This window comes from Leptosomus discolor, chromosome 3, assembly GCF_034619465.1.
Source record: "Leptosomus discolor isolate bLepDis1 chromosome 3, bLepDis1.hap2, whole genome shotgun sequence".
Taxonomy (NCBI): Eukaryota; Metazoa; Chordata; class Aves; order Leptosomiformes; family Leptosomidae; genus Leptosomus; species Leptosomus discolor.
The window spans coordinates 35,982,713-36,008,654 of NC_141393.1; the positions used below are offsets into that span (position 1 = coordinate 35,982,713).

Below are 25,942 nucleotides of genomic sequence, written 5' to 3' on the forward strand. Positions count from 1 at the left end.
AGATCAAAAATACACCATAGCAGCCCCAAGTCCACACAAATAAATAATAGAAGGAATTACACAATAGATTTCTACATGTCTGGGAGGAGAATATCAATTTATTGCTTTCAAGATCTGGGCTGAAACATTTTACTTGTACCTTTTTAATCACCATCCTGTTGATCCTCTTACTTCTCTGTCACCCCTCTGATCATATTGGGAAGATTTAAAGGTCAGAGGAGAGGCGGTTCTCTCTGAACTATATACAGTATAACAGATTATATGCAGTAACAACAATTAGGGCAGAAGGCTAACTGTGAGCTGAGAAGGTAAAAGGAACAACTTCTCTCTCTCTGCTAAATTATTATGTGAGCATTGCTAAATCTCCGGTTTAAACCAACACATTTATTTGCAGTGGAATGGATTTATAGGTATTCAAAATCAGTAACATCAGCTAAGCAGAGAGACAGTGATTATATCTGGTTTTAAGGAATATTAAAGTTGGGATTCTAAGACTTCAGAATAAAATCAATAGAATTAACTTCTGAATAGTATTTATCTTCCATATCTTTGCTGTACTAGAGGGTAATGCAGTTAGTATTTATACCTCAGTGAGAGGTTTCACTTCAGTTTTAGCTCTTCCATATGATATGTTTTTATCTGAAGATTTTTAGGGTAAAATAAGTTCTGCATCAATGCATATTCATTTATAATTGCTGAGACCAACATATAAGAATGCACAATGAAATTGTAAGAATGTATGTAGTACTGAAGAAACTATTTTATCTTAATGCTTGGCAGAAGTTTTAATTATAATGATCAAGTGGTCATCCTTGTATTACTGCCTAACAGGTGAAATAATAATGAAAAATGAGTTTGTAATTAAGAATTTGCTTCCACAGAACCTACCATATAAGACTGCATTTAAAACATTAGCTCTTCAGTATCACAAGGGACTACACTACTCCTTTGTATTTCTTGTGTTGAGGATGTAGAAACAGAGCTTCCTCTGCCAGCAATCAACTCCTCCTAGATTCTACTAGTTATAATAGCAAGTCAGACCGTGAAGAATTGGGTCAGCACCCAAGACTGAGCAAATGCTTGAACAGGAAAGAGACATTATTTTACTGAGAACTGAGGTTCCTCTAGATGATTTATGTTTTTTAAATCCCACCCTTCTTTGTTTCCTATATAGAGTTGATGTAGAAGACCTGGTTATTGTTGTGTTCTTTGTCTAGAAGGCTGGGGTGTAGAGCCTCAATACCTGCTACTATTTTAGTCTACTATTTATTTAGGGACATTACACTTACGTCATCAATAGGGTTTAAAGTATCTAAAGAAAATAAATTACCATAAGGAAGGACTTTGGTACATCTTTCATCTCTGTTTCATCTTTCTGCTAACTTACATTGTTTCTTCTGCTCATTTTTTCAATTATTTAATCACACTCTCTCTTTACATTGGTGCAGAAAGGGAAACCTGGTTTCACTTCAGGAAGCTCTGCACACTGGACACCCAAACAATAGATGTTTGAATGATTTGCAATTCAGATCAGCCATTGCTCATAACATATGTGTATAGCAAGACTTGATTTAGATACCAACAGGAAATAAGCTGCTACATAGTACTGTAAATTACAGTGAGAAAAATGAATAATGCTGCCCATCTTTCTCATTGTTGTTTTCCATAGTGGAAACAACAGAACACTGTCACCCACTGCCCTGCCTGTTGAGGAGATGGCTCAGACTCTGCAAGACCTGATTACTTACTTCCAGCTTCCCGAAGAAAACCTGGAACATGAAGATAAGCAAAGCAAGCTTCGGTCACTCAAAAACAGACAAAATCTATTCAAAGAAGAGGTACAGAGAGAGGAATTGTTACATTATTTAAATTTTAAGTGTATCGTGTCACAAACATTGAGAAGAACCTAAACTTTATCATCTAGATGCATGTATATGATTTATAATGTAAAGTTCTGTAGCTGATATATATATAAAGATTGTAATAACATATAATAACTTACTGTTTATGTATTTTTCACTTCCACAGTTGTCATAGGCCTCAAGCTCTCATAAGATTTATTCTTAATACTTCTCTGCATCTTAAAACAGTTGTCATTTTTAAGAGAAATTCTTGTGACGAGAAGTTTCTTTTTCTCTCTGTCAAGTTACACATTCTGAATACCCCAAAATTAATATTAAAACTTGGATCAATTATAAGTGTTATTTCTGATGTCTTTTCTGTCCACCAGGATGTGAAACAGGAACTTTTTATCTCCAGAAACTGGAAGAATGCTAGTTTCAGAGAAGGATATGTATTACATAATTGTAGAATTACTCCTCTCTGAAATTGGAATAATTACACTTCTGTATAAATAGGAAATGTATTTTACAATTTTTTTAGATGTTTGGATTCATTGCAGGTTTCCAATACCATTTTAGTCTCCAATCAAACTGAAATTAAAAATGTATTCTAGTAATTGAACTTGTTTGTTTAACAGATATTTTATTGGATAGTAAAATTTCTATCTATTAATCAACAAAAATGCCTTTGTATATAAATTTAAAGTGATTTTTTTTCCAGTGTAAGGAAGATTGTATGTAAAAAAGAGTCTGTTCACAAAAATTACAAAATTGTTTATTATCAGCTTTGTTTATTCCTTTTTGTAATACTTAGCTGAGTAAAGAACGCTATAGAATCATTCTCTAAAATGATTCTATAAGGTGATTCTGGTATAGAAAAATACATAATTCTTGAAAGCACAATAATTATGCTTTTTTAAATCTAAGATGATGCAACTTTTACAGGAAAAGATCTTTTAAAAAGACAACAACAAATGCCTTTTCATGTACAGTTTGCTTTCTTCTGTCATACGCATTTAGGGAATGCTGGCATTAGTTTTGAATTGCATTGATCGCTTAAATGACTACAACAGCGCAGCTCATTTTGCAGGAATTGCAAGAGAAGAACATGGTACAGCGTGGAAAGAAATTTTGAATCTCCTTTACAAATTGTTAGGTAAGTTCTTCAATAACCTACTAATGTGAAAAAACAGGATATGTATTTTTTATATTCTACTTGCTGCTTCACCACCAAAGAATATTTTGTGTGTTACTCATTCTGTCATGTAAATTACAGATTTTCTTCCATATACTTATTGGTATTTACTACAATGGACAGAGTTTATTGAGCAATGATACAACAGAAGAATAAATCTCAGCTAGGAAAAAGATTGGTGCAGCATGCCAAATGCGTATCTTTTTTTATTTATTTAAATGTACCTGTGGTATGCAAATAGGTGTGAATTACTATTTTAAAAATTAGAAAAACTGGAAAACAGCCTATATGAAGCTGAAGAGAAGCCTAAAAGTAATAGTCAGAACTAGTAGATCTACTGAATCCATGTTTGTCACTTGAGGCTTAGTTTTAAATATTAATAAAAATAAATACATAGAACAGAAATTAAAAAAAATTTTTAATTTCAGTGCTATGCATACTAGAGCAAACTGCTTCTGTGTTGTAGTGGGGACAGAATTACAGGGCAGAAGTGTGTATATGTGTATTTCTTCAAGTCACTAATTTGATACTAGAGTTGCATAATTCCTTGTGTACGAGAATCCTCTTCTGGTAGAGTTTAAATACATTCTAATTTCATTATAAAGAAGGTCTGTCCCGAACCACAGTAAAACACACAAGTTGAGAGTTAGGACAAAAATAAAACAAACCAGGGGAAGGGCTTTGGAGTGTGAGGTTGTTCACGTAGCACAGACCTGCAAATGCTTCTCATGAAATCTTCTCATTGCTTTAGAAAGTAGTGAGATACCATTGCCTGCATTTTACTACAGTCTTAAGAGTCTGAAGAGAAGTTTGATGGGAAAACCCTCTGTTGTGCTCTGTAGGCCTCTTCAGATTTTGTCGTGATTTTTTTCTGCAGGTACATCTTGAACACACTTGTTCTGATGTAGTAATTATTAAGTTAATGCTTCATAATGAAAATCTTTGACAATTGTGTAAAAAAGGCTTTTCTTTTTGTTTTCCTATGATCAGTAATAGCTTCTGGAAGAAAAAAAATCAGTATTGCTTGAAATACTTGAATGCTGGTGAACTTTCAAAGCGCAGTCAAATAACATTGTGTTTTGCGTTGCCGAAGTCTAAAAGCTATCCATTCTATAATTTGTTTTAATCAGAAAGTAGAGCTAAAGAGCAGTACACACAACATGCACTTGAGCTTAAAGTTCTGCATATGATCTTCTCACTCAATGGTAGGAAAAAATAGAAGAAAAAGTGTTTCAACCTCTTGATCATGACAGTGCTTGACACTTGCATCAAACAAGGGTGGTGGATAATTTCTATTTAAATTTAACAATAAAATAAAACATAAATAAAATGCATTTTTTTTGCTGAAATTCTTGTTTATCCAGAAGACCTCTGTCACCTTCAAAAACTGTATGCTCTTTATGTCAGTTGCCGATATTCAAATTAATGAAAATCTTAATTCTTTATTACCATAACACATGTATATATAGGATTTCTCTGTTTATTATTTTGTGAAGTTGTTATAGAAATTATGTTGAAATATATATGATTAACATTCGTACTTTAAAAGGGAAATCCCCTGATATAAAGTTATACTTTGTGGGTTTTTTCCAGCTGCTCTCATTCGTGGCAACAGAAACAATTGTACTCAGTTTTCCAGTAACCTCGATTGGCTAATAAGTAAATTGGACAGAGTAGAATCTTCCTCAGGTGAGACTCACTTGTATCAAGGTAAATTAACTATCAATACACGATACACAGCTGTCTTTATAAATGTCAGAGGAGTTTTCCTTGAAAAGAACATGTGTTAAAAAACAAATATACTGCATTTTATTTTATTTTAATCAGGCAAAGTATTACATTTAAACAGGCATTTTTATGGCATTTTTTTGGTTACATTTAAACAGGAATTTTTGTGGCATTTTTTTGGTCCCATATGTTTGGTGTGTGCAATACAAATCCAATCAGTGTTGAATGTGACTTTGGTGGATTAATGGATTGGGTTAGAAAATATCGAGGCTATTGTCCCATTGCTATCGAATAACACCAGAGTTGTTTGTGGGCACAAGTACAAGTAACAGAGAGAGAAGGGGTTTTTTTCGCTACAATGAAATATCAAAATGTTATACACTGCTCCTTCCTAAAACCTTTGTCTCTTTCATTGGAAAGGAGGAACTAAACTTGCATTTTTCTCAAATGGTTTTAAAATTGTGGCTATTTTCAAAAGAAAACAGAAATTAACAGCTTCATAATGCATTTATGTCTAATGTGGTTCACACCATAGTCACATCAATATTCAGTGTTTTCATTCTCTTTTTAGGCTGGAGAAAAGATAGCTTCTCTTAAGATATCTGTTATTTACTGAGCTTTTAGGTTGTGTTCAGTTGCACAGATGATTTAATGTCAACATTATTTCTGTGGCCTTCATACAGGTATTTTGGAAGTGTTGCACTGCATCTTGATTGAAAGCCCAGAAGCTTTAAATATAATAGCTGAGGAGCACATCAAATCCATTATTTCATTGTTGGATAAACATGGGCGCAATTACAAGGTATGCTTGGAAAAACTAAGTATGTATCGATAATCTAACAATGATTTGTGGAAAGAACCCAGAGAAATGTCTACATGGAAATACATGCTTCTAGTACCTTTAGAGGAATGAAATAATCTTGAAGCACCTCTGCTTTGTTGAGACTAATAAAATGTAAATTAACTATCAATACACCATACACAGCTGTCTTTATAAATGTCAGAGCAGTTTTCCTTGAAAACGTGTTAAAAAACAAATACATTGCTTTTTTTTTAATCAGGCAAAGTATTACATTGTAAAATATATAATTGCTTTTCAGTTTCAAATACAGCAAATATGTACGACAAGCAAATAGTTAAGAAATATGGATGCCCGTCAGAACTTTGGATTTGCAGAGAAAGTGAAGTAGTCTGGTGGCTGTAAAAACGTGGACAGAGTACCTTTCTTTGTGAAAGCTCTGCAGAAGCAGTGAACTACCTTTTTTCTATCTGCAGAAAGACAGAACTAAATCCTGCAGTCATTCCTAATTTGAGTAATGATAATAGTAGCAGAAAAGAACAAAATAGAATGAGAAATCAGAAAAATAATCCAAATATCTGAAAACACAGGTGTGCAGAAGAAAGAAAAATCCCCTGAGTTAACCAGAAGAAATAATGGTGGAAATTTATTTAGACATCAATGTGCAATTTCTTATGACAGAAGAAGGTGAACACAGTTTCTGGCTGCGATCAGGATGACATCACAACACAGAGGAGGATATAGTTTTATATGTGATTTTCTGATGTGAGTTTCCTTCCTCAATTAAAATTTTATTTGAAAGACTGGTTAACTGGAGGAAGAACGAAGAAAGTTTTAGTGAGACGCAATTACTGATTTTCAGGAGAAGTTTACCTGGAGAACCTAACCAGCTACAGATATGGAAGAGGAGAGAAGTATTTTTAAGCATGGTTAAGGAGTATGAACTGATATAAGTAGGCATAAGAAAAAAGTTGAAATTACGGTGGTAAGTTTAGCTCACTATTTTTAGCTGTTAGCAAGATTATTGTGCTATGCTAGTCACCTGCAAAGAGAACCTTTCAGCTGGAGCATCTTAATGTAGACCTCATAGTGAGAACTTAAAGCGGAAAAGGAAAATGTTATACACAGCAGAATAATTAGACTGGATAACGCATTTCCATTTGTAATGTCTTTGACTAGACATCAGTAAGTAATGAAGTAATGAGAAGCAATGAATCTGTTTGTTCCTCTGGAAACAGTATATCTTGTTGTCCTTCTAGTTTAGAAATTCTGTTGTAATTTAGGAAATAAGAAACAATAATATTATTAACCAAAATTGTCTTGGAAATTATTGATTTTAAAGATTTTTTTTTTTTAATGAAAAGCTTTGTGTCAAGAAATATGGTCAGAGAGTGCACAGAGATTATTTAAAGAGTTTATATGTGAATTCTGAGTTACTGATAATCATTAATGTTGTTAAAACACTTTACAGCTGAGTACCGGTCAGAGTTTCTGCACTTATTTAGGTTACTAACTTCTGCTAGAGGTTTCTGACAATAACAGAGATGGTAGAAAGGAAAATGCATGGGCTGAGACATAGTCAAGTTTACAATATATTAGCTTGAACTGCTTTTAAGGGTGGTTCTGTGTTAATCCACTGGGCAGAGAACATGAGTGGCTAAAATAAATGTTCTGTTCCGCTGCTCCTTGTGTTGTACAACCAAAATGGTAATCAACGGTGTGAAGGTGGTCTGTAACAGTTTAGACCATTTAGGCTAATTTTTCATGATTGCGGGTCAGAGCTCAAGCACATCTTTATGCTTCTCTGTTTTTTGCAGAAGTGTGCAGCTTTGTCCCTCAGCAGTGAACACCATGTTATTGTGTTCTGTCTTCCAATCCCTTTTGCTTCAGTAATCTGTGGGAGAATTATGTCAGTCTTTTTCACTTTTCAGACTTTTCAGACTGTGACCAAAAAAACGAAAGCTGAAATTTTAGAATAAGAGCTTTCTGAAACTTTTTTTTGCTTTATAGTTCTGCTTTGTAATTCCTTTAAATGTTTTTTGTATTAAAAATAAATGTATTACTTCTCATATTGAAAACATGCTTTCAGAACAGATTCATAAGCAGTCTGAGAATTGCAGTTGAGAACTATCCACTAATTTTGCTCAAAGTTTTTTGAGCTGCAGTAAATTTGTCAAAGAATTTAATTTTACATTTGAAATTTTTGGTGAGGTTTAGTTTTAAAGTTGAGTTGATATACGGCTGTTCTAGCTTTGTTTTTTTTCTAATTGAAATGAGAATAAGGAATCTTAAGTGAAGGGGTTTTTGAGGCATTTTGCAAACCCTGTGTTCTGAATTTGTGTTCCACGAATGTTTGATATCCTCCATCAGTAGTACAGACTAGACTCTGTCCATGTATATGAAAATTATTTCGAAAACAATAATGAGAAAGTATATTATATTTCTGACTTTAGGTCTGTGCTGAATGTAAATTAAACTAACAACTGAATGATAGTATATGCAGTTACCTTTACCTGACTTGCTTCTGATTTTGCTTTTTTAAGGTTCTTGATGTGCTTTGCTCTCTCTGTGTCTGTAATGGAGTTGCAGTTCGTGCCAATCAAAATCTGATTTGTGACAATCTGCTGCCTAGAAGAGACTTACTTTTGCAAACACGTTTGATTAATGATGTGACAAGGTATAGTGACATGTTTTATTGTTATATTAGAAAAAATGGAACTTACATGTCTTCAATAATTAATTGAAGAAGATTCTGTAACGTAAGAGATGTTCCACAGCTTTCAATATTAAGATACGCACTTTCGGAAGTGTTTATATATAGGCTTCTGAAAAAACATTTTTACTAACAATACAGCAATTGTAATGGAAACTGTGCTCAAATGAAATTGCTAATTAATAGTAAGATCTGTTCTGAAATGGAAAGGTGAAAGTTGCTTGTTTCTCATTCAAACAGAGCATGGCTTTACCTAATAATTATTAGCAAGTGTGTAAATATACTGTGAAGTACTTCTGTGTTTTAAGAGGGATTTGGTTTCCTGGTAACCTCACTCCTGTTTTTTTGATTTTAGGAAATGATCTTATTATTACTCTTTTGACTATAAGGTTTTCAAAGCATGGAACGTATACCTTAGAAGGTATCATACCTTATGATTCTACAGCAGCTTTGTAGAGTCATAAAATGGGTCACTGTTTTAAATATTTGTAAGCAAAATGTGGACATCTACACTCTTACCCTATTTGCAAAGTGAATTTGACTATTGTACAGCAATATAATTCATATGTTGCATTTTATGTTTACACTAACTGGCTTATGTTTTCTTTCGTAGCATAAGGCCAAACATATTTTTGGGTGTTGCTGAGGGCTCTGCACAATACAAGAAGTGGTACTTTGAGTTAATAATTGATCAGGTTGATCCATTCTTGACGGCAGAACCCACCCATTTACGAGTTGGATGGGCCTCTACTTCAGGTTATGCCCCCTATCCTGGAGGTGGAGAAGGATGGGGAGGCAATGGTGTTGGTGATGACCTGTACTCTTACGGTTTTGATGGCCTTCATCTGTGGTCTGGTAAGTACTTAGTTCGCTTCCACTTAGTCTTGCGTTTAGGAGTTACCTACCATTACCTTCAGTACCTGTGTATATAGCATGCTATTTTATGGTGAGCTACATTCAGAACTCTGGAATATCATAAAGTTATTTTAGAATTTCATACCAGACTACTTGTCTGAGATTTTAGTCAATATTGAATTACACCAATTAGGCTTTTTGGCAGACAGCTTCTATTTTCATGATTTTTATCAAAAAAATGGCATTTTCCTGATCTAGATCAATACTGACTTAATTCTACCTGTTCAAAAATCAGTGGATGTATTGATCTCAGACAAAAGCATTTGCATCTACATTTGCATTATTCTTTCACTTTGTATCTACAGTTGAATTAAAATTACATTGTTATCCTCACATGTATTGGTAGATTTAATAATGGAATTTAAATTTTGATAAATAGTTTCATAAAAGATAATTTTGGCAATTAGAAGTAAGAATTGCTACACTATTACCAGCTCCGGTTGTTTTTAGAACATAAATTTTTGTGGAGTAATATCAAACTGAAAACCTGTAGTTGCTATGCTGCTTGAAAAAATATTATTATTGTCTAAAATAGGCTTAGCAGAAAGAAACAGTTTTTCTAAGAATGCTTCTTAATGTGTGCAGTAATCTCGGAGACTTTTAGTACTGCAGTGAAGTGTTTACACTTGCAGTTTATAAAGAAGGTAGTTAATAGATGCCAGCAAATGCATATTTTGTGGTCACTTAAGGATTGGTGATGGTAAACTTGTGGCCTTATTAGCGATTCTTTGTTCAAGCAAATTGAAGATGTTAGTGGGCTGAGTTAATGAAAAAGTGGAAGTCATTGCCCGTGCAGTTGAGTAGATTTGAGTAAGAGCTCTGGAAGAGTAAAAGGAGTTTAGAGGAGGGCTCATCTGAAGTGTTGCGGTTCAAATAACTTTTTTAATAGCGAGTGCATAAAGAATAACCACTGAGGAAAATGGAGAAAACAGAAGAATCTGATTAGGATGCTTTGGAGAGGGATTAGTGAGAGCCCTGTGGGGCACATAGTTAGCTGGAATGTGTCTTTGCAGCTGTAAGCAAGGCTGTTAGTTTTCTGTGTTATCCCTCACCCAATACAGTATCTGGGGAAAAGGGAACTAGAATATACTTTTTGTAAACAGACAGGCTTGTCACAGCAGAATGCCTTTTGACTCTGTCAATGTATGTTCCTACAGAAACAACCAGCAAAATGCTATTGGCTAATTGTAAGAATCAAATGGCAACATAGGAAATGCTGATAGTTGTTTTAGCTTTCTGAAAATTCCTAAATACTTTCTAAAAAAAGGAACATTTCGGAGAAGAAATAATGCATAAGGCTATGAAATAAGAAGGTATTTAGGTAATTAGTTGTTACCCTTAATTACATCATCTGCTGTCTTTGTAACATCATTCTTGATCGAACTATCAATAAGTAACGAAAGGAGGAAGAAAAGAAAGTAGTAAGAACGGAGACAGTTGCTAAAATTTCTAGATGACTTTATATTTGTATTCTGCTTATATAAATATTTAAAACAGAGCTCTGACAATTAGGTTTTGACCTAAAATGTGTAACAATCTGTCTTAATTGGTAAAGGTCTTTCATTCATGTAGATTTTGTAAGGATATAGATAAAACTGGAGGATCACCTTTTATTAACATTGTATTAATATGATCTAAAACTGTATTTTCTCTGGCTTATACCTTTGTTAATCATAAATTGTTTGAGAGCAGATTTTATCAGCCAGGTCTTTGCCTCAAGATAGAATTGAGCTGAAAACTGAGTTCATTTTCCAGAATGAGACGTGGACACTTTTTTCCAAAGTGAGATACTTCTGGCTGCCTCTTCTCTGAAATGTTCAAACATCGAGGTTTTGTGGTAAAGGACATTTTGTAACGATTTGTTTCACCAGGAATTTAGCTTTCTGTGTTTGCTGTACAAGTCTTTTAAAATTTGTTCAAAAGACTTAGAAAAAACTTCAGTATCAGCACACTCTATAGATACATCTTAATTTAACAGTTTTGTTTCTTAAGTGTGTAACCATCCATGAGCACTAAGAAGTTTGGGAGGAAAAAATAGGCATTCTTTAAGTCCTTGTTTGTACAATATTTGGTTATGAATAGCATGTTATTTTTCCTTCCAGATCTCTCCTGCATATGCAGTAAATTGTAGTTTTGTAGCTTGTTCAATTTGTGTTGTGCTTTATTTACTGTATACTATTAGAGACATGTAGACAGAATCGTCAGTTTCCCCATATTTCCTGGTGCCTTGCCTATCTACAGCTGAGTACTCTTTAATTGCTCTGGAAAGAATAGTATGGGGCCACGCTCTTAAAAGGTGTGTTTTAAGTACAGCATACATAAATACACTGATTTAGATTTTATGGTCTTAATTCTAACATTTCCATATTTGGGTGTGTTTGGCTTTTCAGTTATGTTAGCATTGTTCTAGCATAGGATTTTGTATATAAAATACGTGTGGGTGCGCACACATAATTCAGTGGGTTTTTTCAACACTGCTAAACAATTCTCATATGACAGAAATAATGATTTTTGGGAGTAGGCTGAGAGACATCTGTAACATACTCCATTAGAAATGGCTGAATAAATCATTAATACAAAGTTAAACACTAATTGAACCTCGGAAGTACAGTGCTGGAAAGTCTCTTAAAACACTTCCTGGAGTAAGGGAAATTTTAAGTATTTACAGATTTCAGAGTATTTAAACTGTCCTCGATGGTTGAATTGACTTGTTCTTAAGAAGTTCCAAACATAGTAATTTGGAATAGTGCGTAACTGCTTTGTTAAAGTCGCTTTACAGTTAGAATACAATGTTTTCAAGGGAATTGTTTTGAGAGGAATTCTGAAGAGATATTCCTTGGCTAAAAATATGCTCTTATACACAAGTGTAATTGAAAAACTGCAGTTATGTATATATGCGTATGGTTAGATTACTTCAGATCTGCTATCTCCAGTTAATTGTCGTTATAATTGCTGAGTCCTGTGCATGGCTGTAAGGTTACACCTTCCCAGGCAGGGAAAATGAAGCTCCCTCTGTTTAGTGTATGGCTGTAGTTGATAAAGAAAATGTGGTCAATTAAATTCTTGATCTATTCTTTGATAACTCAGTATACTGTTCTGCCTCTTGATACTGTAAACCTGGATATTTCATAATCACAGCTCCAATAGAATGGCTTATGTTGGAAGGGACCTTAATGATCATCCAGTTCCAACCCCCCTGCCATGGGCAGGGACACCTTCCACCAGACCAGGTTGCTCAAAGCCCCATCCAGCCTGGCCTTGAACACTGCCAGGGAGGGGGCAGCCACAACTTCTCTGGGCAACCTGTGCCAGTGTCTCACCACTGAATATTCACAGATATGTGAATCTGGTATTTCGCAAATAAGTAAAGAAAAAAAAACCTGGATATATCAGTGTTAGCTTTGTAAAGAGGGCATCATTTCCTGTGCCTCAGTACTCTTGCATCAGGCTACAGTGTGTGAACTCGTGTGATTTCAGCTGAGCATGTTCTGTCTTGTGAACAGTGTCAGAGAACACAAAATCATTTAAAGGCTCAGTTTATGCACTTTTCTGCCACGTATGAGTTTGAAGAATGTTGATTCACTGTCTCTCTCTAAAAGCAGAACCGTTCATAAAACTGATGAAGGCAAGATCGTGTCTTCATGACTACGAGCAAAAAAATGGATGGTGTTTTTGAGGAAATAATTTCATTGTTAAACCTGTAAGAGTCTGCTTAAAGCTTCTGATTACTGAATATTTTTGTCCTAGGCCGAGTACCCAGAGCTGTAGCATCTGTCAATCAGCATTTATTAGCATCTGATGATGTGGTTAGCTGCTGCTTGGATTTAGGTGTACCCAGCATTTCTTTTCGCATTAATGGACAGCCTGTACAAGGAATGTTTGAAAACTTCAGTACAGAAGGTTTTTTCTTCCCTGTTGTGAGCTTATCAGCAGGTGTAAAGTAAGTACAACTTAATTGTTTTCTTTCCTGTCTTGTCACACAAAATATTGTCCAAATTCATGTATAATTTGGTCTGGTTTATTGTTTTGATTCTGCCCAACTAGCAACTGGGAGGGAGGCAGGCAGGAAGGTACTGATTTGTTTAGTGATTTCACTTAAGGGTGAAATGTGAGCCTGTTAGCAATTTGACTAAGTCACAGAGTCTGAAAATTATTATTTTAGGGGTATTTGGTAACCTAGGGGAAATTAATTTTGTCTGATTCCAATTATCAGTGAGAAAAAGGCACATTAGGAACACTGCACCACATTTGGCACTAATTAAAATTCTCACTGGCTTTCTCAGCAGGAAGTAAAAAAACTAAATCATCATGAAAAGTGATACTATATTCACAGTAGGAAACACAAAGTACTAATGAGAAGCAGTTTGGAATCTTGTTACTAATACTGCCTATTTCTTACCTGGTTTGGAGCTAAAATACTGAGATTTGAACTTACCATTTTCAGGCTTCTATTTTTATCTTACCTTTAATTCATTAAGAAAATCTGCAAATGGCAGTCTACTAAAGTGGCCAAAATACTTGTGTTAACATTACAAAGCTGACACATCAACGAAAGACTAGCTCTTGGACTGTCATTATAACGTGACATGAGAGTGTGCAGCATTAGGAGCGTATAGCATGAGTGGAGGTTTAGACAGTGCAGTGAAGAGCAGGGACAGAACAATCCTTGGAAGGAATGAGAACATCATAAAGAGAAGGTGAGATTGAATGGTTTGCTACAACTCAGAAAAAATTGGCTAAGTTGGCAGGAAGCAAGGAGCTGTTTATTGGGGTGTGGTCAGCAAGGGAAGAATTGCATGAGAGTTTTTTTCATTTTGATTCTTTCTTTGACTTTTCTCTATTTAGGAAGTTAGACTTCTGGATCCTAAAATAAAATTGACCTCCTTTTTATTTTTAAAGTATTTTGATCCATGTGGTGCCTTGCCGTACAGAGATGTCTAAGCTCAAAGTTGTCATTTCAAATATTTAGCTGCCTTGGGATCATTCATATGTTTTTAAAATTAAATTAGGAAGTTGAAGCTTAATAGAAGTAATCAATAATAATGTATTTCTTGTGGACATTGAACCATTTCAGGTATTTGTGACGGTGTGATGATCTCAGAGGTCTATTCCAACCTAATGATTCTGTGATTATGTGACTTGTGCTTATGTACATCCTGTTTGAGAAAACCTGTGTGTCTTAATTTCTCTCCTGTTTTTATGTTATTAATGTCTCTTACTGTCAATGAAATATGTTGATCTGATAGTTCTGGTGTTTCTAGAAGTGAAGTAAAAAGTGGTGTAGACTTCTGGTCACCCCATCACAGGAAATGTCTGGGCTATTTCCTAGAGATAACAATTATTTTTAATTTTCTGTGGTTGTTGGCCTCTAGAGTTTGCCTACATGAGGACCAAAGTATGCAGCTGGATAGTTTTTGTCCTTGTTGTTTTACCTTGTATACTCTGAAATTTATATGAAATATATATATCTGAGGAGAAACAGAAAGCTGTAGGGGTTTAACAGGAATCTTAGTTATGCTTCTGAAACTCATTCCCAGTTGTAGTAATGGGTATAATTTTGTTTGCTTGATTTATGTATTATGTTTATAGTGGGAGTTTTTCCACTGTATCCTGTTTTGTTTTCTCATGTGCCAACTGCCTGCATGAGTGCGCTTTAAAACTTTTAAGTGGTATATAAATAATCCCTATGGGATTTTTTAGTTAACAGTCCAATTTAAATTAGATTTGTGTTTCCAAATCATTTAAAGGCATTACATTTAAAGGCAATTTACAAACATTCGATTTTAAGTAAGAAATATTTTTTTAGATATGCTACTGCATTGAATAATTAGTTTTGCTTTGGCCAAAACAAATTTTCAAAAAATAGTGGGTAAGTGGTGGTGTTATTGATAGTATCTGCTAGTATGAATGCTTGATAACTCTTTGGTGTTTATCAAAGCATGAAATACACCTGCATTTTTTTAAATGCTATTCAAATAAATGTTTACATTTCTAAATGATTATTTATTATGTTAGTATAAGCTGACTGTTTAAGAGTATAATTTCTTCACTGAAAATTGCACAGAGTTCGTTTCTTATTGGGTGGACGTCATGGAGAGTTTAAATTTCTGCCTCCTGCTGGCTATGCTCCCTGTTATGAAGCGCTGCTTCCAAAAGAGAAGATGAAACTGGAACCGGTGAAAGAATATAAGAGAGATTCTGATGGAGTGAGGGATTTGCTGGGTACAACACAATTCCTCTCCCAAGCTTCCTTTATCCCTTGTCCAATAGACACCAGTTCGGTATGTTAAGTATGCAGTAATGGGATTGTAAAGTGTGTCTTAACAAAATTTAAAGTCACAATATAAAAACTAAGCTAGCTTGCCCTGTTTCTCAGCAATTCCTCATTTGTGTGTTGTGGTGTATTTAACTGAAGTAGATGATCTTGGATTTACAAGGTGTGGTAACTGGAACCTTTTCTTATTTGTGGAATTGTTGCGCTCTTTTCTTAGATTGCTCTTCCTTTTCATCTTGAAAAGATCAGGGACAAACTAGCTGAAAATATCCATGAACTGTGGGGAATGAATAAAATAGAACTGGGCTGGACATATGGCAAGGTATGTTTTGAATGACCTGTCTGGGTACAGTCACCTATATTAGGTTAAATTCCCTACCGGAAAAACTGGACTTGGAAATTGAATGGAGTATTTAATGGTGGTCTATACGTTGCTAACAGTAGATGAATATGTAAGCTGGCAGGAGGAACCAGTGATATTAACTAGTGATTAGAAGGCAAGTTTGGAATATAAATAAGGTACGTATTTTAGCACTATAAGTAATTAATAATTTGAAAATATATCTTAATTGAGAAACATACTAGCTATACTAAGATGGAATTCTGTTGAAAGTCATCATACCAATAGTGATTAATCCCTGACTAACTCTTTGATTACTCTAATGTTGGGGAATAAAGAGATAACATGCAAAAAGTCCTTTGTGGAAATTTGCTCCTGTCGATAATGACCACAAGGTTTTGGTGACTTCTGTAAACATTCAAATTCCTCAAAGCTCATGTTTTTTGTTTAATTAGTTACGGTTAAAACTTATCATTATAATGATCCCTTATAATGTGGTGTAACCTAACCTCTTGAAGAGAGTAAAGCCATCTGGTCAACATTATTTAAATGCATATGACAAGGCATTCCCTGCCCAATGGATGTCACCAAATGAAAAACAGTTAAAAGGCTAGGCCAAGAATATTATATTCAGAGTATTATATTAAATTCAACAATTATATTAAAATTGGTAAGTTTCCCTAGTAATATAACATTCTAAAGACTGTATTCTGCCTTGAATTTAGATTATTTCATCTTGCTGCTTTTCGAATTCGGATTTACTGGGGTAGTCCTCCATGTGCCCATCGCAACTGTATCCTGCTTCAGAATAATCTTTTTCCTTCTCTTCTGCTGTTTGTGCTTACAGAATTGATTTACCTTTTTCTTCAATAACTCTATTATGCTATCTGTTAAAATGTCATTGCTATTGCAATTCTGAGCTTTACTAACTTTCTAAATATTTCTGAGCTTTGGCAAATGAAAAATGTTTTTGTATGTGAAATGTTGTGATTCTTAGTTGCCATCAGGATAGAAGCACTTGGCATTGAGTGAAAGAGCTTGTTTAATTAAGTCAGATAAGTATTCAAAAACTTATGTCATTATCAGAAAAAGAATGCTTTGCTTTATTATTCCAGTAGAATTTGGAAAACATTACCAAATGATTCTTTAAGATTTTTGAGTCAGAGCATGTACAATAGATCAGATTGTGCTCTATTGAGCATAGAGTGCTCAGGCATTCAGCAAAATGGTTATCGAGTTTGTAGGCTTGCTTTCTTGTGTTTCATCTATTTAAGCAGAACACATGAAATAGTTGTATTTTTTCTGATTTTATTGGTTATGGAGTACTTATAGTCTGCATTATAAGTGAATCGTGGGAAAGTTCATTTATATAATGATGAGTAATTGTGATTGAGCAAAGGTAAATAGTATTGTTTAGAATGTCATCATTACTGCAAAGAATTAACTGATTTTTTTTTACTCTGATTCTGACTTGAATGTGATATCACAAAAGTGCTTCTTTCTGTTGCTTTTGTTACAGATACGGGATGATAATAAAAGGCATCATCCTTGTCTTGTGGAATTCTCAAAATTACCTGAGACAGAGAAGAATTATAATCTACAAATGTCAACTGAAACCCTCAAGTAAGCTTTAAATTTAAAAGAAAACAAAGTTTATTATTTTTATTCAAGCACTTCATACTGTTGCAAGATATAAAAACATTAGAATATCTCATTCAAAGTGTGTTCTTCTATCTTTGCTAGAAAGATTTAGAAAGATCTTGTCTCTACAGAGATACAAAGAAAAAAACAACAAATCCTGTTGGTTTTAGTAAAGTGAAATAACTTTCAAGCCACAGATTTGTACCTTTTTAGACTCTGAAGTTTTTAATTATAATTTTTGATAAGTTAAAATATTTTAGTTTTGAAGTTCCATTATTTTGAATGAGTTCCCTTGTTTTTAAATATCACTAGTTCTTTGTATTTATACTAAAACCAAAATAAATTTAAAAAATGGTTGAGCATTATAATGTTGTGTTTCACTAATGCCATTTTTTTATGTTGGCAGAACCCTTTTGGCCCTTGGATGTCACATTGTTCATGCTCATCCAGCAGCTGAGGAAGATCTTAAAAAAGTTAAACTTCCTAAAAAGTATGTATGTCATGATAACTATTATGTATTATTTGTAACTACAGGGTATTAATTAAACAAAAATATTGTAAGATTATTTAGAAAATGCTTGATATGAGCCCCATACCCAATATGGACTTACAGAGCGCACAGTTGGTCCATTACCTTGCCTGTGATGAAGGTTGACTGTGAATACTGCTGCATTACACCACCTTGTGGAGTGGTTCACAGAGACACAGATGGTCACGTACTTAAACCGCACACAATTTTATCTGTGTTACATGATCTTAGAATAGATACTCCAAAGTTAAAAGCGAGATTTCAGTACTTTTATATGATATAGCAAAGAACAGTATATGTATATGGTGGTACATTGATCTACTTGAAAAAGAATATACCATTATCCCATAACTCCTGTTTCGGTTTGCACCTCTTTTTCCTTCCCCTCCAAGAAAAGATGTGTTCAACATACACACATTTCCAGAGATATTATTAATGCATTTCTTTAAAGAAGAGAAAAAAATAGAAAATAAATGTTCTTATAATGTTGCAGATTTCTAGGGAATGTACATATGTAGATTATTGCATAAAATACAATCAGAGTTTTGCTTTAATTTTTATTTGGTAGCTAAACTATGGAAGTCAAAACTAAAATAGTTGAATAATCTTTTTTATTTAGACATTTTTAAGTCATCATAGTAATCACCCCAAAAGTGGCAAAGGGTTACATCTGTATTTTAACCTTGCTGTGGGAATTCTGTAGTCCTCCTGGGACAGATTAAAGGCCTGTCCTGCAAGAAAACTTGAAAACAGAAACAGGGATTTGGATACTTTCCATTTCATACCAGTTTATCAACCCACAAGCTGTCTTTTTTTGTGGGTTTTTTTGCTGATTTTCAGCTTTATTCATGAGAAACAAAGTTAGGTTTTTAAAGACAGTAGTAAAAGAAATAGTTTTATGATATGGAAGATCATATCCAGTCTTGATCCAGTTGATGTCATTAATTAAAGAAGGGAAAAAAAGAACCTTTCCCAAGGTTCATCCTGCCACAGATTCTATCATAATACTGTTTTGATACTATTGTCTTCAATAACAGAACAAATAAATCTTAGTTTCTGGCTTTTGTTAAAATATCTACTGCCTACATGAATCATCCTAACAAATGGAAATTATCCAATTTGAGCGAGAGTCTGCCTGTGTCTAAAACATAGTCTTTACACTATGTGGAAGGGTTGGAGAGAGTAGTATCTACTACTAAAAAACCTAAGCTTATTATTCAATGAAAAAGTGAGAAGAACAATAGTTAAAATATGTTTTCTTCTGTTGGAAAAATGGTAATGCAATCTTTACAGACTAGTATATAAAAATACCATACTTAATGCATAAAAATAATTTCAAATGAAGTCATCATGCAGATCCTTAAAATAGAAATTACTTAAAGGTTTAAATGGCAACTATAAAAAATGTAAAGAGTACTCATTTAATAACAATTTGGTATTTTCATAGCAACTATTTAGGGATTGACATATAGATCTGAGTCATATTTAATTAGATAGGGCACAAGTGGGTGGAAAATGAGACTCTCTGCTAGAATACAATTTATATCCTAGTCAGTGACCGAATGCAATGCAGGATTTTTGCTAAGAAATGGGAGAGCAGAATGAAAAGTGGAGAGATAAAGTGAATCCCACCCTATGAATGCCATATAGAAAACATATCTTGACTCTCTTTTCCTTTGTTGACTTACAGTTACATGATGTCAAATGGATATAAACCTGCCCCTCTTGATCTTTCTGAAGTGAAATTGTTACCTTCTCAAGAATTTCTAGTTGACAAACTAGCAGAAAATGCACATAATGTCTGGGCAAAAGACAGAATAAAGCAAGGATGGACCTATGGCATTCAGCAGGTAAGGACTTCTTTAGATGCATTTGGAGTAAGTAAAGAACATGAGATTTTGTTTTCTAGAACATCAGTTGGGAGTGTTAAATAAGAGTATAAATACTGAATGTCATGTAATGTCTGGAAAAGTTAGAGGGGGCGGGGAGCCAGAAAAGAAGCCTTGCCCATGCGAGTCTGAGTAGATTATCAGACCTGCATGGCTGCAGCTGCAGGATGTATGAGAATATATTTCCATGCTTCTCTTTGATTGTTGTCTTTAGGTTATTAGTATTATTAACAATTGGGTTTGCATTCATAGAACTGTTCTTCATTGATATTGTTTCTCTCCTGTAATCATAACATTATTTCAGAATGCACTCTGTCTCATTATGTGAAATCTTTGTGATGTTTAAACAGAGTTCTCTTTGTTTTCTTTTTTATAACCCTTTTTAGGATCTTAAGAACAAACGTAATCCTCGGCTGGTGCCATATGCATTATTAGATGAGCGTACTAAAAAATCAAACAGAGATAGCCTCCGTGAAGCTGTTAGAACATTTGCAGGCTATGGTTATAGTATTGAGCCACCTGACCAAGACATAGGTATGTACTTTCAATAATAATCATGGCCTTTTTCTCTCTCAGTGCAGGGAAAATAAGATAAAACACTGAAATAGATAGGGAAAATGTAAGAGATGAATTAATAGTAGTGTATTTTTGCAGTGGACTTAAATGAAGGGTACAAATATACTATGCAAATTACTTGTATATTACATTTTTTAATATTTTTTAAAAGATTGGTTGTAGTTAATGAAATGATAATTCTAAGTTCCGTGATTTTTAGATTGGAGGAAATATGGAGCAAGTGGACATACTGGTTTTCATTTGGAAATGATGAAAGAAAAAAAATAACATGGGATTAATTGAAAAGAATTTTTTTACATGGTATGCAGATTAGTTTTGACTACTTCAAGTCAAACTCAGTTCTTAAGCAGTAGTCAAAGTACACCAAGTTCAATAATTTATTTTTTTTTTAAATCAGGAGCAGAAATTTGTTTAGAAGGTTTTCATTATATTTGCTATACCACTGTAATTTTTTGACAAAAATCCAAACTGAAACAAAACTTATTTGATAGTTTTTAAAACCCGTACTGAATGTATTGACTTGTTTAGGACAGTATTTTGTTGAATTGTAATACTGCATTATTGCATTGGATTGTATTGCATGTAGTAATCTTTCACTTCTGCAGTTTACTTTAGTCAGTTTTGTGTTTGGGTCTCTGCATTGAGTGACACTTTGAAATATTCTGATTCTGGATAGCGGATAATCACTCATCCTGTATAGAATTAGAATGTGCTAGCCTCTGTATACTGATTACTGTTCCTCCTTTTTTAACATTTACTATGAAGGTTCTTAAACATGCAATGGTAGAAAATGGCTGTTGTCAGAGGTGGAAAATACTGGGGACAAATGAAAAGCTAAACAGTGGCATTTATAGTTTCATCTGACTGTAAAAAGTGGGGTTGTTTTCTCTATTTATTTTTACAGCTGTCCAAACAGTGGAAAAAGTCAGCATCGACAAGATACGATTTTTCAGAGCAGAACAGTCTTATGCAGTGAAGTCTGGAAAGTGGTACTTTGAATTTGAAGCTGTGACAGGTGGAGATATGCGTGTTGGCTGGGCCAGGCCAGGCTGTCGACCTGACATAGAGTTGGGAGCTGATGACCAAGCATTTGTATTTGAAGGAAGCAAAGTCAGTACATCTTTATCTTTTTTGACCTATGAACGGCCTAGACAGAGAACTGCAGTATGTTTCCTCTGTGTGCACCAGATCAACTACTGGAATATTTTTGATTCATATAAAGATATCACTGAGCTCTGTTTCATGCAGGGTAGTATCTGCATTTTGGTACTGGTCAGTGAAATTATGCTAACAAAGGTGTATTGGTTATATCTATCTTCCTAGAATACACCCGAGTAAAGAAATCCATCGTAAGCATAAACAAAGTACAGCATTCACTTCCTTTGTTTTATAAGTGGTGTTTTACAAAAATAAAACAGTTTCTTCAATGACTGAAAGAAAGAACCACATTCCTGTTCTCCCTTTTCTGTCTTTTCTGCTTTCTGCACATTCTTTCTTTCTAAGCTTGACCCCCTAAAGGACTGAAAGGATGATAATGACACTGTGTGTGATAAGTGGAATCCAGTGAACAGTGATTATTATCCAGGTTCTAAATTGCTGTTTGCATATTACTAAAGTTAGGGTACCTTAATTTCTCTATATAGAATAACTAAGATAATAATTAAATTTAATACCTGAAAGCCATGATCAGTACTGTTCACAAATTACTTTGGGATTCTGGAAGGTGAAATATTTCTTTGTTTTACTTTATTTATTTTGGGGTTTATTTTTTAATTTTAGCGCGGTCTTTATTTACTTCTTTAGGGGCAGCGTTGGCATCAAGGCAGTGGATTCTTTGGACGAAGCTGGCAACCAGGAGATGTAGTTGGCTGTATGATAAACTTGGATGACAAATCAATTATCTTTACTCTGAATGGAGAGTTGCTTATAACCAGTAAAGGTTCAGAACTTGCGTTTGCTGACTTTGGAATAGAAAGTGGTAATTTCTTTTCATAGTTACATGGTTATGAGAAGACAAAACAAAACCCGGGAAAAGTAGTCTGTCATAATGGCTTAGTGAGCTGAGAAATCATATGTCACTCATGTGAGCCTTCAGACTGTGCTACACATTAACTTCATAACAATTTATTTTAAGAGCGCTTATATGGGACAAATTGATTTTCTTTTTTTCCTTTAACCACAAGTAGATAAAATGGGATTTCAGCAATCAGAATGGGTAAATTTTCTTTGAGCCTTGCTAGGCTTACTGAGAGGACTGAACTACATTTTAAGAACTAGTGGTAATAATAAGCACCTTGAAAATTTCTCAGAAGCTGAAAATGTAGTCTCTGATGATCTTGCTGGAGCATACACATATTATCTTCTTGTCTCTGAAGAACTAAATAAGTACTATGTAGTGAGAAGCTGCACCACAAGAACAAATCTTTGCAGCATAAATTGAGTCTAATACATAAATATTTTTTTCTCTGTCCTATTCATAACTTATCTGCATTTCTTCTCCTCTTTAGCTATTTTTCCTCTTCTGTTTTGGCCTTTGATTTTTGAACAGTAGTATCTATGTGACTGTGTTGAAGGAGGCAGGGAATATTTTCAGACTGTTTTGTTTTATCTTTTAGTTGACGTTTTCTTTGGAAGCATATCTCCTCCAACCAGTCTAGCTTCATGCAACTGCTCACTGTCCCTCTTTGCTGACTATTGATACAGTTCTTCTAGTGGTAGGGAATGAGGGACTGCTTTAAGAGGGGTTTCTGAAGGCTTAAAGTGGAAGTGTAGGAGAGCCTTCTCCTTTAGAGGCTGAACTGTTGGCTTTCCCCTGAAGTTACTCAAAGTTCTGTTTCTTGAGAGATGGAGAAGTAATTCAACAGCCTTTCATCCCTGTCTATTGGCTGCTACAGGTACATGGAGACCAAAAAAGTTGGGTCATAAAAAATGCCAGCGTTAAAGAAGTGTGTATTTGTTCATCATGAATGATGGAGGGAGAAAGGTTGGCAACAAATTTGTAGCTACTAATGACAAACTAAATTTTAAACAGATATACTGAGATACCTGAACCTCATCACAAAGTCCTTTTGAAACTCCACTGCCCTCAGAGAGCATACTTAACATGTGTTAATAACTTTGATCTAGCCAAGGTTGTCTTCCAATTTCTAACTCATTGTATGATGACATCGAAAAGTGATGAAGATATCCAATTGTTCTAATAAATGAATAACTTACTTGAGCAAATCTTGGTTTTTCAAATCTGATTGTCCACAAAATTACCTCTTGACTTGACATTTTTTATTTGTTTTTCACACAAACCTACTACTACTTACTAATAACAATTGTTAAATTGTTTTAATATTTAAATAAATGGGATAGTGTGTGTGATGTCCATTCATTGCCTAAGTCCTCAGGGGTTTTGGTAGCAATGATATTGCACTTAGACATTAGTATTTAAGGTGGCTTTAAATCTTTGCGATTATCATCACTTCATGTGTATTACTTGCTAAAGTTATTATTCATATTAGATGGATCCGAAATAGAGTGCTTGTGTTCTCTAAATAAATTGCTATTGGTTGGGTTTTTTGATGTTGTTGTATTGTTTTCTTAGGTTTCGTTCCAATTTGTGCACTGGGTCTATCTCAGATTGGTCGTATGAACCTCGGAATGGATGCCAGTACATTCAAGTACTATACAATGTGTGGCCTTCAAGAAGGTTTCGAACCTTTTGCTGTCAACATGAACCGAGATGTTGCTATGTGGTTTAGTAAACGCTTACCAACATTTGTCAATGTGCCAAAAAGTCATCCTCACATAGAGGTAACATTACATGTTAGAGACAGACACCTGTTTATCAACTGTTTGTTTAGCAGGCTGAGACATTAAACCCTTACTAATACTTACTGTCATCAGATAGTTTGTCATATAAATCTATTAAGTCACTCTTGGATGATTCCAGATGATCTTGTCTATCTCCAACTTCATTTTTGGTAGTATTACCATTCATATAGATATACCTATCTGTTCTGTTGTATGTCTTACCAATTTACATTGTTTTGGTTAACTGCTTGAAACATGTCAGTTGTGATTTCTTAGAACCATTTTTTATATTCTATCTTACATTCACTTTCATTTTTTAAAAACTCTACTATACATTTTTCTTAAATATCTAAAAATTGTTCAGCTGAATTCAGCATCACTTGAGGTAATGGAAGTGTGAGCTAAACAGAGACTGACGCAGTCCACCAATCTGAGTGACATTTAAGTGTACCTGTGGTGTCACTGAGTGATACCTGTTTCATTCATTCTTATTATGCACCAGTGATAGGAATTCCACAACTCCCTAACTAATCTACTGTAGACCAGAATAATATATCCTATGTTGTGTATAAAATAATCCATATTAATATATTCCACAATGATATGTTTGAATTCCTGATCAGTTTTTAACTATAATCGCTAGGCCATTTACTTTAAGTGTTTAGACGATTATTCCCTAATGCTTGTCTTTGAACGTTTCCTTATTAAACAAAATACACTTCATTGAATTCCAACTAAATGGTCTCAGCATTTTTTTCAGTTTATCAGGTTTATTTCACCTGTATTCCTGTGTAAAAGTTTTTGAAATGTTCATATCACTGAGTTTAAAAGCATAATCGCTTTTTCAGCACAAGGGAAAATAATAATCAGACTCAGACTTCATAATGACCATCTGAAGGATTCTAATTTATATTTCTTCTCGTTGTGGTAGAAAACTACTGGTTCTTGTGAAGCAATTTTTCAACCATTCATGCACTCAAAGTGAATTAATTTAATAAAAAGCTATACTTCTGTTTTCTTTTGAAATTGCTGTATGGAACAACATGAAAATATTTACTGTAGTCAGGGTATACTGAATCTGTTGCTTCCCTTGCTCTTCAGGCTAGATTCCCTGTCAGAGAAGAAAGTTGTGTAGTTTTGAAATTAATTCACTTTGAAAAATTTAAGTTGACTCTTTAAGTTATCTCATCCTCTAGTTGCTTAATGAAAGTTTTCAGCTTTTTTCTTGGAATAATATTATTTTTAAATTATTTCTGTTATTTTTAGATATGGAGAATTGATGGAACCATCGAGAGTCCACCTCGGTTAAAAGTTATTCACAAAACATTTGGCACACAGAACAGCAATTCAGACATGATTTATTGTCGTTTGAGTATGCCCATTGAGTTCCGCTCGTCATTCAACTTCAGCATGGGTGTGGAAAATGCCTCATCTGATGTTTTCCAAAAACGGTTAGGCTTGGTTTTAGTTATGCTAGTTCATGTTCTCAATGTAAATGTAATATGCTCTATTATTCTTTGTTGTTGTAAACTCAAGATTTCACACTTGGTTTTGCACTTAGCTCACGCTAGCATAGGATGCATTTTACTGAGATTTTTTTGTTCTTGATGGTTTTAATAAATTTATAACACAACTTTGCTCCAGAATGCTATATCCAGACAAGAGAGAAGTGTTTCTGACGAGGTGCATCCCAGGGTTTAT

At 34.2% G+C, this 25,942-nt stretch overlaps 1 protein-coding gene across 1 annotated transcript in view; it reads left to right on the top strand.

Annotated features, from left to right (window-relative positions):
• RYR3 (ryanodine receptor 3) overlaps positions 1-25,942 on the top strand; it is a 219,294-nt gene that overhangs the window by 68,403 nt on the left and 124,949 nt on the right. The window contains exons 14-30 of the mRNA XM_086462983.1: positions 1,670-1,838; positions 2,862-2,997; positions 4,630-4,725; positions 5,448-5,566; positions 8,107-8,240; positions 8,890-9,131; positions 12,939-13,131; positions 15,256-15,472; positions 15,683-15,787; positions 17,325-17,428; positions 17,853-17,936; positions 19,666-19,825; positions 20,251-20,398; positions 21,345-21,550; positions 22,244-22,418; positions 24,033-24,241; positions 25,508-25,692. Coding sequence (XP_086319109.1) covers positions 1,670-1,838; positions 2,862-2,997; positions 4,630-4,725; positions 5,448-5,566; positions 8,107-8,240; positions 8,890-9,131; positions 12,939-13,131; positions 15,256-15,472; positions 15,683-15,787; positions 17,325-17,428; positions 17,853-17,936; positions 19,666-19,825; positions 20,251-20,398; positions 21,345-21,550; positions 22,244-22,418; positions 24,033-24,241; positions 25,508-25,692 — 2,682 coding nt within the window. The remainder of the gene's footprint in view (positions 1-1,669; positions 1,839-2,861; positions 2,998-4,629; positions 4,726-5,447; positions 5,567-8,106; positions 8,241-8,889; positions 9,132-12,938; positions 13,132-15,255; positions 15,473-15,682; positions 15,788-17,324; positions 17,429-17,852; positions 17,937-19,665; positions 19,826-20,250; positions 20,399-21,344; positions 21,551-22,243; positions 22,419-24,032; positions 24,242-25,507; positions 25,693-25,942) is intronic.